General features: G+C 29.2%; 1 protein-coding gene across 1 annotated transcript in view; it reads left to right on the top strand.

Annotated features, from left to right (window-relative positions):
• LOC127282025 (protein Fe65 homolog) overlaps nucleotides 1–14,764 on the top strand; it is a 138,193-nt gene that overhangs the window by 19,440 nt on the left and 103,989 nt on the right. The window contains exon 2 of the mRNA XM_051306096.1: nucleotides 11,867–12,244. Coding sequence (XP_051162053.1) covers nucleotides 11,935–12,244 — 310 coding nt within the window. The 5' untranslated portion in view covers nucleotides 11,867–11,934. The remainder of the gene's footprint in view (nucleotides 1–11,866; nucleotides 12,245–14,764) is intronic.

Below are 14,764 nucleotides of genomic sequence, written 5' to 3'. Positions count from 1 at the left end.
TTTATAAGATTAATTGGAGAATTTATTGTAGATTATTACAATTTAGTATTTTGTGTCTCTATTTGTTTTCTGAAAGAGTAGATTTTTCAATTAATTTGAAAATGTCATATAAGCTCCTTCGAAAATTCCCCACGGTAATAGTAAACTTTCTCTCCCTGATAAATTTGAAACTCGATTCACCTAGATTTTAGGACCTCAATTAAGCAAACACAATCTAGCGCAGAGAAAGCCCTTCGATGATTATATCTTACTACTATAACACACAAATAGCCTGTTGTACGAAGCAAATGAGCTATTTTGATTCTGAATTGAACGAGACAATCTCTCCTCTTCTGATAATGCGTGTACCAAACGCTAATCAATTTCATCCTTCATTTGTTTGCATCCACTTGATTCACCTCATCCTTTTCGGCTTAATTTTCTATTAATAATAATTTAATTGTCGCATTTTAATTGAAAAAATATTTTCTTGAATAAATTATAAGTTATTTTTCTAGAAGATAATTGATTAAAAAATGATTTTATTTTCTAATTAAAATTTTTTAAAAAATTGCCAATTAACGTAACTTTGAAATTAAAAAGAAAGAAAAGAAAACATCTGTGGTATTTAACCTTGGAATTTCTCTGTTTATGAAAGGTATTTTGACGTTTAATTAAGAAATGTTTTAGAACATTCTAAGTAAAGTGAGAATTTTAGGAGTTATTTAAGGTCCGCACTCAGTTAAACTTTGAGAGTTTTGGTATATAATGAAATTAATTTACACATATGCATATATATAGTGTCATTAATGTTTTGATGCAAAATTCTCCATTTGTTAGAAATGAAATTATTGTCATACACATTTGTGGTTGACTTGTGACCAAAGGCTATATATATGCATACATCGATCGACACGAACTTACGAAAGTCAACTTTGGAAACATTAAGCAAATCTCCAACCTCTAAAATGTAATTAAATTTCAAACTTTCATAGTTAAAAATTAGAAAATTAATTGAAACTATATATTTTTATAATTGTTGAAATAATTAATTAATTAGGAAATATCGTTTTGTTATTTCGATAAAAGGAGGAAATTAAAGTGTATTTTATTTAATTGCTTTAACAATATATTTCCTTTGCCTCGCATATAACGTACCGGAGAACGAGAAATAAATGGAAAATTAATTTATGATAATATCGCTTTGGTATACGCGCGGCATTATTTCTGTTTGGTGATTAATTTTTCTGAACTCTCATCGTCCAATTTTCTAGTTAAATTTCACTTCTCTCATTCTCGAATTCGTTTATTCGGGATATTTTGTGGTTAATTGAAATTCATTTATTCATTTATATGAGAGAGATAAGAGTAATTTCAACGAAAAAAACTTGTCAATACAAGAATTTTCATTTATAGCATGTAATTATTATATGACTGCACATATAAAAGGGGAATATATATAGGGTGTGATCGCATTCATTACTCCTGGTTATATAATTCATCTCTCAAGACCTGCCAGAGCACTCGTCAGCGACATTAATCCGTGTGTCGTGAAAATTATTATAATTATGAAACCGCACACACATTTATCGTACCTCGTTGGGTATTTCCCTTTTCTGCTTTTAAATAAAGGTACACCAAGTGTTTCTGGTAAAGATTACTTCAAATTTCTATGTTAATTGCGGTTTCAAGTTTTTGAATTTCCTTTTTTTGAAAGTAAATTTATATAAAAAAAAAAAATTCGGTAATTTATAATTTTAGACATAATGAAAAAAATTTATTTGTCGATTACTTTCACGGAAAATTAAAAGGCATTAAAATAAGCTGCAACACTATTTAAATCCAATTTTGCTTATTTTAATCCATTTTGGTATTAAAATAAGCAAAATTGGATTAAAATAATAAGCGTTGCAGCTTATTTTAATGCTTTTTGATTTTTTGTGTTATTATCAAATAAATATTTATTTGAACTGAATAATTTTTATTTGAATCAATTAAATATAGTTTTAAATACAGAAATTAATGATTTAAATACAGTTTAATGTAACTAAAAATTATTTGGTACAATATTTATTTGCTAAGTCAAGTAATTGAATATTTGAATCAAATTTAGTTTGAATAATTATTTTTAGTTTAACTCAATTGTCGAGTATAATATTAATAATAATTCCCGGCATCGTAAAATAGAAAACATAAAGCTTCTTCTTCTTTCTTGACTCATGACCTGAGCTTAAATACATATATAAGTGAGCTTTGCAGCTTTATTCTCATATCACATAAAATGGGAGAAACAGCTTCATGAAGTAATGGCCAGGAACGTTACAACTGACAGAAATTATCAGACTTGGGTTCATTGTTCATGGGTTATTTCAGTTGAAACTACTCTCATGGATTATTTCTGTTTTATTCTCTCTTCTAAGCCTTATACTCTGAGTTGAGATGCAAAAGGTGCCCTCTCAAAAGACTTTTCAAACTTTCGAGGACGAGTTTTGGAGTCGATTTAGACTTTAGTATATATATAGTAAACTTCTAAAACAACTTAAGTTTTAGGGATTTTGATTACTGGGATGTGTTTTCTAAACGACTTTGTGTCATTCTATAGAACAAAAGAATTTGTTTTTCAAATGTGATTTTTTGATTATTGGAAAATATTAAAAAAAATTTGATACTTTCTCAATTTTGTAATTTCTCAAATTACAATTTCTCGTAGTTTTGTCAAAAGCAGTAAAAAGAGGCAGATGTATTTTAAGAGCATAATTTGGGAATTTACTACTATTGGTTGACATAATTTTGAGTGTCTGCGTCATTAGATGACAGTATATATATATAGAAAGAGAGATGTGGTAGGTCACCTTTACTAGATACATTCTCGAGGAATCATATAAGAGCTCGCATAAACTAGACCAAGTACATTCTTTCTCTTTCTCTCTCTCTTCTTATACCACTTTGAGATGGTTAGGTCTAGAGCTTTAGAGTCATTCGTTGTTCTCTACTGTCACTGCCTCTCATTCTCTTCATTTTTGCCCCTCTTTGATTTTTTTTTCTACTCCTTTTACTCTCGCACCACTTTTACGTTTGCCACTTTAATTTTCTCCTCTACTTCTCGTCTCTATGTTCAAATTAAGTTCTGTGCTTCTCAAATCTGACAAAGAATTTTTTTTTTTAAACCCCCCTTTTCTTTTTCAACTCATCATCAACCTTTGAGCGTTTCACAAATATATCTGTAGAGAGAGAGAAAGAGAGAGAGTGTATGTTTATAGTTTTAATTAACTACATTTGTCAAGATTCATTAGTGACAAAGGGTTTCTAATTAAGGACAGTGTACACATTTACGTATGGCGTTAAAAAAAAGTAGTTTTTTTTCCCCCAAATTATTTTGAATATCATTTAGAATTTATTTGTGAATTTTAAATTTTTACATAATTTTGAAAAGTGATATTAGAAGGGAAAAATGGAAGTAACAAATTTTGTTTAGTTTTGTTGTAGTAATTCCTTAGTAACAATATATTTGTACTAACAATATATTTGTTGGTGACAATACAAATTTTGTTGTAACTGAAAAATTGGAACAAATATGTTGTGCAATACAGATTTTTTTGTAGCGACTAAACAAAATTAGTTCCTGGTTTGGTATTCATTTGTTTTATGTAGTGAAAGGTTGTTTTTTTTTAAATTTAAACAAACAATGTTTGGGGTTAAAAACAGTTGAGAAACACTGAATGGCGCCAAGTAGACTGGCGCCCGACGTACGATCAATCAACCTGCTCTGCCCTGACCCTTGCACCCTCTATTACTGGCTTCGAACCTTTTACCTGAACCTACTGCATGAGCGCTGATATTGGCGTGAGGGGGGAGGGGGTATTGAATTGTGGTTAGGAATGACATATTGTAATTTACGATCAACTAGGAGTTCGTGTATGTTTGGAAACTTCGGCCTGATTCAGATATGAGGGGAAATCAATTGGGAGGGTGGCCCCAACTAATTAGATACAGATTAAAGTCCCAAACTTTCCATACAAGTTAATTACAAATCGTTATACACAGCTTTATCTATGTATTTTTTTTTCCTTTTTGAATTTTAATTTTTAATTAATCAAAAAAGATATGGGAAAACAGTTTTTAGTAATTTTTAATAATTTCTAGTATTTTTTAGTAATCAGTTTAGTAGTATTTTAGCAAAAAAAAAATGAATATTTTATGAAAGAAAAGCAATGAGCATATAGATTACGAGGCAATTTATTGAAATGAATATTTTGTTATCATCAATATTTATCATAAATATAATCGATAAATAATCCTCTCGATATATTTTAAAGAAACGTTGCAATTTAAATTTTCCGGTATCGCGATGTATATGCATCAGATGCACTTTCCTCTTCTATACGTATACTGTAATAATCGTGTTTCAAATATATGTATAGTTTGTCTATCACATATCGAATTATTCCTGACAATATCTATTCATTTCCATTGGCATTGCTTGTATATAAATTGTAAAATGGATATTCTGAACATGCACCCCTAACCACTCGAGTAAATACTCACTAGCGAGCAAACACCACATCCAATCTGTTTTGACGTAATCTGCCATTTGTTTATTCAGTCTCACATGAAACTCGCTCATTCAAATAACTGATATCACACTTCAGAATGGTACTAGGGATTGAAAATGCCCAATATAGAATTTCCATTTTCATTGGTGCGGTTAAAGAAAACTTTTATTCCTTATAATTATTTTCTTTTAGAGACAATCTTCTGGTCATAAAAAAATCTCCTTATATTATGATTTCGTATATCAAATCTGTTTCTAAAGATTATTTTTATGTTTATTATCCTTTTTATCGTTTCTATATATATATACTTGACGTTGATGCTGAATGAATATTGCTCCAGGGCTATGTTATATAATCATTATTTCAGATTAAACGTGAAATGATGTTTTGAGGAAATAATACAAAAAAAAAAGTTGTAAATTCAGATGTTCATTACATGAACATTTTGCTTCCACTTTACGATCAGCAAAAAAATTTGCTTCCTCGTGGAGAAAACATTAACATTGAAATAAACATACAAAAATAATATAATAATATAAACATTTAAGTACCTATACATTTGAGTTAAATTTAAAGAATTAATAAAAGTTAAAAAATCAAAACTTCATATTTTAACCGAAATTTCAAAATATTAATGAAAAATAATATATAATTTATAATTATTTACAATTATATCAATTCGTTTTAATGCAAGAAATGATCTTGACTTGAACTTCAAATGACCTTGACTTGACCTTGACCTTGAGTCATACTTTTAAAACACTTCTAAATTTTTTGAGTGGTTTAAATAAATATTTAGCCAGACATTCTAAATGTTTGAAATTTCCTCAGTAGTATCACTCAGTAGTATTAGTCAGCAGAAGTACAAGTAGTAGTACAAAATTGTCAGTAGTACAAGTAAATATTTAGTTGGACGGGTTTGCAATTTTGTTAGTAATACAAGTAAATATTTAGTCAGACATTCTTGATTTGACCTTCAAACGACCTTGAATGACCTTGACTTGACCTTCAAATGACCTTGAATGACCTTGACTTGACCTTCAAATGACCTTGAACGACCTTGACCTTGTAGCTTCAGTAGTATTAGTCAGCAGTAGTACAAGTAGCAGTAGAATATTGTCAGTAGTACAAGTTAATATTTAGTTGGACGGTCAGTAGTATTAGCCAGCAGTAGTACAAGTAGTAGTACAATATTGTCAGTAGTACAAGTTAATATTTAGTTGGACGGGTTTGCAATTTTGTTAGTAATACAAGTAAATATTTAGTCAGACATTCTGATTGTTTGAAATTTTCTCAGTAGTATTACTCAGTAGTATTACTCAGCAGTAATACAAGTAGTAGTACAATATTGTCAGTAGTACAAGTTAATATTTAGTTGGACGGGTTTGCAATTTTGTTAGTAATGCAAGTAAATATTTAGTCAGACATTCTTGATTTGACCTTCAAACGACCTTGAATGACCTTGAATGACCTTGACTTGACCTTCAAATGACCTTGAACGACCTTGACTTGACCTTGACCTTGTGTCAAGCTTTTAAAGCACTTCAAAATTTATTCAGTGGTTCAAATAAATATTTAGCCAGACATTCTAATAGTTGAAATTTTCTCAGTAGTATGACTCAGTAGTATTAGTCAGCAGTAGTACAAGTAGTAGTACAATATTGTCAGTAGTACAAGTTAATATTTAGTTGGACGGGTTTGCAAATTTTGTTAGTAATACAAGTAAATACTTAGCCAGACATTCTAAATGTTTGAAGTTTTCTTAGTAGTATCACTCAGTAGTATTACTCAGTAGTATTACAAGTAAATATTTTGTTAGACACGTTTTTTCTAAAAAAAATCAAATAAAATAGATTATTCTTATTCTCTTGCAATTTATGTTCAATTGGTAGGTTTTTTTGAAGGTAATTTGTGTTGTTTGAAGGTAAGAACCATTCTAAACAAGGAACACAATTATTTTATATTTAAACTTGAATTTAAATGAATATAAAATTTTTTAGCTAAAATGTGTATTTTCGATTTTTTAACTTTCATTAATTTATTAAATTTACCTCAAATATAAATTTTATATATACCAATCGATTCGTTTTCGTGTTAGGAATACAATTATTTCATCTGTATTATTAAATTTAAATAATCACAAAATTTTATAGCCAAAATGTGAATTTTTTGATTTTTTAACTTTCATTAATTCTTTAAATTTATATTAAAACTGTACTTTATATATACTGATCGATTTGTCTTGATGTAAGGAATACGATTTTATTATATATAACCTTAAATTTTTCTATTTAAAATTTTTTTCGATTAAAAAAAATTTTTGGAAAAAAGACGATAAAATTTTTTTTTTTGGTATTTTTTAAAATCCTTTGTTCAGATTTGAGATATTAATATGATAAATGAGACTACCAAATTTTATCTAAATCCATTAAAACCTGTTAATGTTATTTTCTAAACAAAAAAGGGATCCACACACACACATACATACATCCGGACAATTGATCAGGATCTCATATAACATGTTTCTATATAGAGAAAAATTTGTTTCCGACACTTTGAAAATTTTTATAAACGAAAGGACTAAAAAGCTTTCTCCACGAGGAAACAAAACAAACAAAGATTGTTTGAACGATCTCGCGTTCAAAGAACATGTAATTTTCGTACCGGGAAAATTAAAGTTTGCTAAAAGAAACTTTTTTTTCTCAAGAGTTTTCAAGAGCAAACATTTATCAGCGAAAAAACACTTTCATTCTAAAGTAAATCGAGCCAAAAAATTATCATCGCTCCTAGCAAAACTTATTCCTTTTCTAACACTAGAATTAAAAAAGTTTTCGTTCAAGAAACCCCATTTCAGGATCGAAAGTTTTCAACTGAAAAATACTATAAAGCAATTGCCGATATATATATATTTAAAAAAAGAAAACCATCAGAAAAGTTTAATTCAAAATTGATTATCAATTTTTGTTAAAAGTCAGTATGGTTTTTAAAATCGGGTTTATTATTTTTATTAGTTTTATTATTATAATTATTTACTATTTCTTTTTAAACGAATTTTTATTTAATAGAATTATCAAAGAGACGAATTTTTATTTGTCCGAAATAGAAAATAGCCGAACACGCAATCGGCAGAATGATTTCGGCGCGATTTTTAAAATTGACTAATCAGAACAATTGTTAAGAAAATTGTGATTGGTGAATTTTAAAAATAGCGCCGTAATCTTTCTGCCGATTGCGTGTTAGGCTATTTTCAATTTCGGATAAATAAAAATTCGGCTGTTTAAGAATTCTGTTTAATAAAAATGCGTTTAAAAAAAAATCCTATCAAATTTTAATTCGGAAAATAATTATTCGTTAATAAAATTATTTAAAATGAAAATTCAAATTGATTTTTATGGGATAATCATGCAGTGCTAAAATTTTGTGTAGGCGTTTATTATTATTTAATTACCACTGTAGAATTATATTTATAACATATACACTGTTTAACGGAATTGGAAAATGGTTTTAATCAGTGAAAAACACTAATTACTGTAAATCTTAAGAAATCTGTGGACCTTTCTGCTTGAGTTGAAATTAAATCTTAATTTTCAAAGATTGAAGACGGTTGCAGAAGGATTTAATGTCCTTTTTACGTGAGTGCCTTTGCCAGATGACCAAGTGGTAAGCACGGTGTAAAAGTAAAATCTCATTTTGTCGAAGGGCGCTGGGGATACAATTACATCGAGTTTGCAGGGCTTTACGAGCTTTGCCAATACGACGGGAACCAAGACAATAGGGTCGTATATGTGGGAAGGAAGGAGAAACCAGTAAATTACGTCTCTTCGTCCTTTACTGATCCGCGGTGGGCTTAAGATGGCACAATGTCTGAAAATGGAATTGATCTAGATACCTTTTTTTTTTTGTTGTTGTCTCATCTTTGTTCACGTTTTTTTTTGATTCTTTTTTCGTTTTGTTTCTCGCACCTTTCGTTCGATTTTTCTTTTCTCCTCTAACTTACTATACTCTCTTTTCATCTTGGCAGGGGAGCTTTAGAGATCTCACTCTCTTTTTTTATATATATATATATATATAGGATAGCAACCAGGTAAATGGAATAGATCCAAGAAATGGTCGATTTACGAACCAGAAGGAATGGTTCGATCCTGCTTTCCATTATATACGTTTCGACTTTTGATAGTGTGAAAGCTTTCGATTCTCTGCCTGATATCGACTTTATATTGTCTGCAAAGGATTTTTGTAACTTTGAGGAAATTCCACTATAGCTTGATTTGTTTAAGATAGTGTCAAGATCTTTTTTTTTGTAAGATAATTCGAAATTTATTGTTTTTGATGGAATAGTAAAAAAAAAAGAAGTAAAAAGTTAAGAAATCAGAAAACTTATTTTTGTAGACATTTGCACTGGACACTTGGAATAAATTTCTTTTCACGTTGCGCAAGAGGGCGTAAAAATGTAAAAAAGGAAAATTCACCTCTCTGATGAAGCTGTCAGCTGTTCTCGAGAGTTTCTAAAAGGCAAAACTTGAAGGTATAAGGGATGCTTATTTTTCTGTTTTTAAATTTTGTAAAATGAGAGAAGCCATATAATCTTAACGGGTTGTATTATACCTTTTTTTTCCTTCTTTTTGGGACTCGAAAATTTCTTTTATTTTATTATGCACTTTACGCTGCTTAGAGGAGTTTTGCAAAGGCGTTCCCCGACCACCCCAATTCTCGTACCTTCTCGGTGTGAAATGTATTTACGTGAAGAGAGAAGGAGAGAGAGAGAGAGAGTAGGTTTCCTTGGGTCAAAGCATTCGGGGTTGATGGGGAGGAGTTTGATGGCGCCCGCACGTCTACCGTGCGCTCCTGCTCTACGGTCGAAGGAACCTTGCATCAAGTCCGGGACTCCACCGTTTCCAAGGAACCTGTATATTCAGTATTGCTATTGCAGTGTAGCAACATTTTCCTATATACGCGTTCGTTATAACTGAAATCGAGGGAAAAAAAGACAATAAAAGAGAGAAACGAAATCGAAAAAAAAAATGGGGAAAAGGTGAATGAACTTTTTGAAAAAGGTTGCAAAAAAAAAAAAAATTTATGTATATGTATGTAGGTCATGTGGTATATATTCAGACAAATGGCCATATAAAACTATAGTGGAAAATGTCTAGAATTTTTGTGCATAAAAGTTGTCCATAAAAACGGTGTATGTTCTTCTGTACATATATAGAGAGAGAGAGATCAAGTGACTGGCATTCTAAATTTCTCAAGAATCAAAAATTTCGTTTTGTAATGTAAAATATGTTAATTTAGTCTTGAAATGATATAACAGATGAGTTTCTAACTATTCCACAGGTTTTCCTGCGAATCTAATACATTTATACTCAATTTTAATTTTTAGATTCCAGAAACAAAATTTCACTTCGGCTCTCTATTTTTCTCTCCACTCGTTGAAAAAAAATTTTTTATTTCCTTTTCAACATGAAATTAAAATGACTTCCATTGGGAAATATCGGGGATGTTCCTCGTAGAATAGAGATTATCATTTCAATTTCCTTCTTGTCAGTCTCGACACATTTCCTCATCAAGATTTTTTTTTTTTTCAACCGTCATCTATATTCAATATTGGAATTCATATAACCTGATGTAAAAAATCGTCTCACGTAGTTCACACACTTTAGGGATGCAGGTGCAAGTGTTGTGTATATGTATACTATATATACATAGGAATCCCTAACACGTGAGAGTCGTTTTCATCGAAATTACCCGAACATCTCCCAACACCATTGAATTCGCATAATCTTCCGACTGTGACCCCCACTGGGATATCTTCATTTCAGATTTGGGTCTCGACTAAATTCCTACCTTAAATGCGAGTAGCGGCTGTATTGACATTAATGGATATTTCCCATGAGTTCTCTCTCTCACTCTCTCTCTCTCACTCTCTATTGCTGCGTTAAATCGCGCATGATATCGTGAATAGGAAATTATCTACCTTTGAATATAGAGAAATTTCCTGATCATATATGAAAATGATATACAAATGGACGTAACAAACGTAAATTTAATTCGGAGATAATTTTACGAATGCAAAATATGACTAAATTATTTATGATATGCGCGAAATTATTTTCGTTTAATATTTTTTTTTTTAGTGGAAAATAATTTATGAGTTAAATGTAGAAAAGAGAAAATAGAAAAATGACGTTTTGATGATTTTTTAGGGTTTTGTGGCTCAGGGTCGAAACTATAGCAAACGTTTCCATAGCAACGGTTTCCATAGTAACTGTTTGCATAGTAGCTGTTTCTATAGTAACTGTTTCCATAGCAACGGTTTCCAAAGTAACTGTTTCCATAGTAACTAACTGTTACCATAGTAACTTTTGCTATAGTAACTTTTGCCATAGTAACTAACTGTTACCAGAGTAACTTCTGCCATAGTAACTTTTGCCATAGTAACTTTTGCCATAGTAACTGTTTCCATAGTAACTGTTTCCATAGTAATTGTTTCCATAGCAACTGTTTCCATAGTAACTGTTTCTTCTGCCATAGTAACTTTTGCCATAGTAACTGTTTCCATAGTAACTGTTTCCATAGTAATTGTTTCCATAGCAACTGTTTCCATAGTAACTGTTTCTTCTGCCATAGTAACTTTTGCCATAGTAACTGTTTCCATAGTAACTTTTGCCATAGTAACTAACTGTTACCATAGTAACTTCTGCCATAGTAACTTTTGCCATAGTAACTGTTTCCATAGTAACTGTTTCCATAGTAACTTTTGCTATAGTAACTTTTGCCATAGTAACTAACTGTTACCATAGTAACTTCTGCCATAGTAACTTTTGACATAGTAACTTTTGCCATAGTAACTGTTTCCATAGTAACTGTTTCCATAGTAATTGTTTCCATAGCAACTGTTTCCATAGTAACTGTTTCCATAGTAACTTTTGCTATAGTAACTTTTGCCATAGTAACTAACTGTTACCAGAGTAACTTCTGCCATAGTAACTTTTGCCATAGTAACTTTTGCCATAGTAACTGTTTCCATAGTAACTGTTTCCATAGTAATTGTTTCCATAGCAACTGTTTCTATAACAACTGTTTGCATAGCAACTATTAAAGTAATAGTTGCTATGGAAACCATTGCTATGGAAACAGTTGTTATGGAAATGGTTGATATAGTAATAGTTTCCATGGTAACGGTTGCTATGGAAACGGCTGTAATGGTTTACAATTATGATTAATATAACAAAGCCACGTAACCCTTTAATGAAGACACTGTTCACCTTGTTTATTAAATTAATTTTTATTATTGATCTAAATTTTTATAATTTTTTTCTTTGTTTTTGTTTCAGGTAGTGAACGTTTTGAGTGTGACAAGATTAGGAACGAAGGAAGATCGCAGCCGCGTCTCCGATAACCTATGTTGTGCGGAGAACTTTTGAACGGCGGCCTCGTGAGTGCAGGTGCAGTACCTTTAGTGCCCTGCAGTTTCCTTGGACCTTGGCTTCCAGGTTTTCTGCGAGCCACCAGTCCAGGATCACTCACATCTCCGTATTTGACATTGTTGGCCGAATTGATAATATCAAATTCATTTGAAGAGGAAGAGGAGGATATTTGTGAATTGAAAAAAAATCAAATGGACCTCACCACAAAAAATCATCTTCCAAATGGTTCTGTCAATCTTGATTTGGATCTTGATATCCACGATATTGACGAAGACGTTCTTCTCGGTGAGTTTTAATTTTCTATTTAACAATAAAAAATTATTTTCTATATATTATTGAAATAAAAAAAGGTTGGTTAATGATGTGCTTAAAAATGAAATTTATTTTTTTTGTTCTTGAAATTAATTTTTGATAAATTTATTTCATTAATTTGAATATAACATTGTGGCGTATAGTAAACAATAAAATATAGTGATGTTACTAAAAACAAAGATTCATATCTAACGACTGTTTGGAGAAATTGTCCATGGCCTCTGAACAAAACAGAAGTCTGGCATTGGTCCAAATTTTGGCTCTCTTGGTTTGTTCTTCTCAACATTCCCAGTAGAGCTGTGTGGGCCGCTCTCTCTCTTTCTCTCTCTCTTCGCGAAATAATGGAGAGCGTTAACAATCTTTGCGGCTGTTTATCAAGATTTAGTCTCACAACTGGACCGCGGGGGTGCCATTAGTTCGCGCCACGTAGACTGAAAATTCGTCGAGATTCTATCTTACGACAACACGAATTAAAGGGGCTTTTATTATTGACTCTCTCTCTCTCTATCTCTCACAGTGTAGGTGTCCAAGCGTACAATAATCATCTTCATAAAACATTATCTATCAATTTCATTTTTAACTTTATTTCAATCTCATTTTGTCATATAACAATTTTGTGCTTTAATTATTAATTTTTTTTTTGCTTTTATTTCTTAATTATAATTATATATATACTCGAGAGGAGAAATTCATCAGCTTCTATTTATTTTGTAGTCTCTTCAACAAAAGTTTAAATACTGAGGAAATTGTTTAACTTGAGAAAATTTCTGAGTTTCACTTAACTTACACTTTGCTTATAAAGTAAATATTTTAATTGCTTTATATTATTTCTTGATTGTATCTTTCATTAAAGTTTGTAAGAATTTTAATAATGTAGCAAAATTCAGTAGAGTGGCAAATTTTTAATTAAATTATTACAATGCAATTGTATAATTAATTACTATTTGTTATTTTAGAGATAAAGTAATAGAAAATTATTTGTTTATATTTATACAAATTAGAATATTATTTTCTATTGATGTTTTTAAAAAATCAAAAATGGTTTAACTTTGAAATTTTTTGAAAGTCTTTTTATCAGTTGAAACTTGTGTTTTTCATTATATTAGGATTATTGTTTTTTTGATTCTCATGCGCATCATTTATCAACAAATATTTTGTTTTAAATATTAATAAATTATAATAAATAAATATCAATATGAATTTTATAACTATTAAAAATTAATACTTAATTTAAAAATTAAATTAATAGTTAATAATTATAATTAATAAATAATTGTCATTAATAATTATTAGTGAGAATTATTTATTTGTTGTAAATATAATTGAAAATCATTTTCACATTCATTTTTTAATTTTTGTTTTTCTCTTTTCATTTCAGGTCAAAAATTGGGTAAGTAATCATTCAAGCCGATTACATCATTATATTGTAAGTTTGCACAAAATTTATACATTTTCACTTTATAACTCTGATATGTACCAAAAAACATTTATATATTTTTGGGAGGGAAAATGAATATTATTTAACGAATTTATTTACAAGACCATCTTTTTTTTTTGTTGACTCGTTCTTATATTCAGTTACCCATCGCATTTTTGAAATTGTAAGGAATATAACGTAGAAAACTTATAGAAAATAGAACCCGACAGCTCTATATAATATCGAAAAACTATATTCGTCTCGTAATAAAACATAAAATTTTTTATGATTTTCACGTCACATATATAGGGAATAGATATTTTAGTCATCCAACATAGATCTTTACAGTTTTTCATATTTTTGACATTTGTTATATCCACTTTTTATTTATTTTTACAGTGAGTATTATATAGAACTTTTTTTTTTTTTACTACTTTATTTTTTTTTTTATTTCATATTTTACAATATGAAAGTGCTTTGAAATTTATTTTTATAACTTCTGCTAAAAGTTTTATATATTCTTTTTTCTAAATTAAATATTAAAATGGTTAACTAAGAATACGTTCTTTCAAATGTATATAGAGAAATTCGAAAAAATATTGCAAATTTAAAAGATTCCAACTTTATTTTTATCGAATGATGAGAGACGTGTTTTATTGATTTATATTTTCTATTTTTATTTTATGGGCAAAACGGAATCATTTTTCATGTTTCTCTCCATTTATGGTAAACAAGTCTGTATTTCAAAATATTTTTTTTATTACATCTTTCAAATTAACTTTGTCATTTGTAAAATAAAAGTAAATAAAATTTAGATAGAATTTTGTTAAAAATTAAATAACTTTTTTAAATTTAAATATTTTGTAAAAAAAATTGTTGAATTCAATTTAACTTTATTTATTAAATTAGAAAAAAATTATTTTATATTATTTTTTTATATTATTTCTTTAAAATTAATTTTATAACGAAAGGAAAGCAAGAGATAATATTTTATTTGAACCTCTTTCAATTTAATTTAAACTGGTAAAAAAAATTTTTTTTTTTTTTTTTTATTATTTTCACCAAAGGATTGAAAC

The sequence above is a fragment of the Leptopilina boulardi genome, unplaced genomic scaffold (assembly GCF_019393585.1).
Source record: "Leptopilina boulardi isolate dan_hultmark-lab unplaced genomic scaffold, ZJU_Lbou_2.1 LbouV2_278, whole genome shotgun sequence".
Lineage (NCBI taxonomy): Eukaryota > Metazoa > Arthropoda > Insecta > Hymenoptera > Figitidae > Leptopilina > Leptopilina boulardi.
Note: the sequence above shows the minus strand (reverse complement) of the source record. Positions and strands in the feature narration are given on the sequence as shown.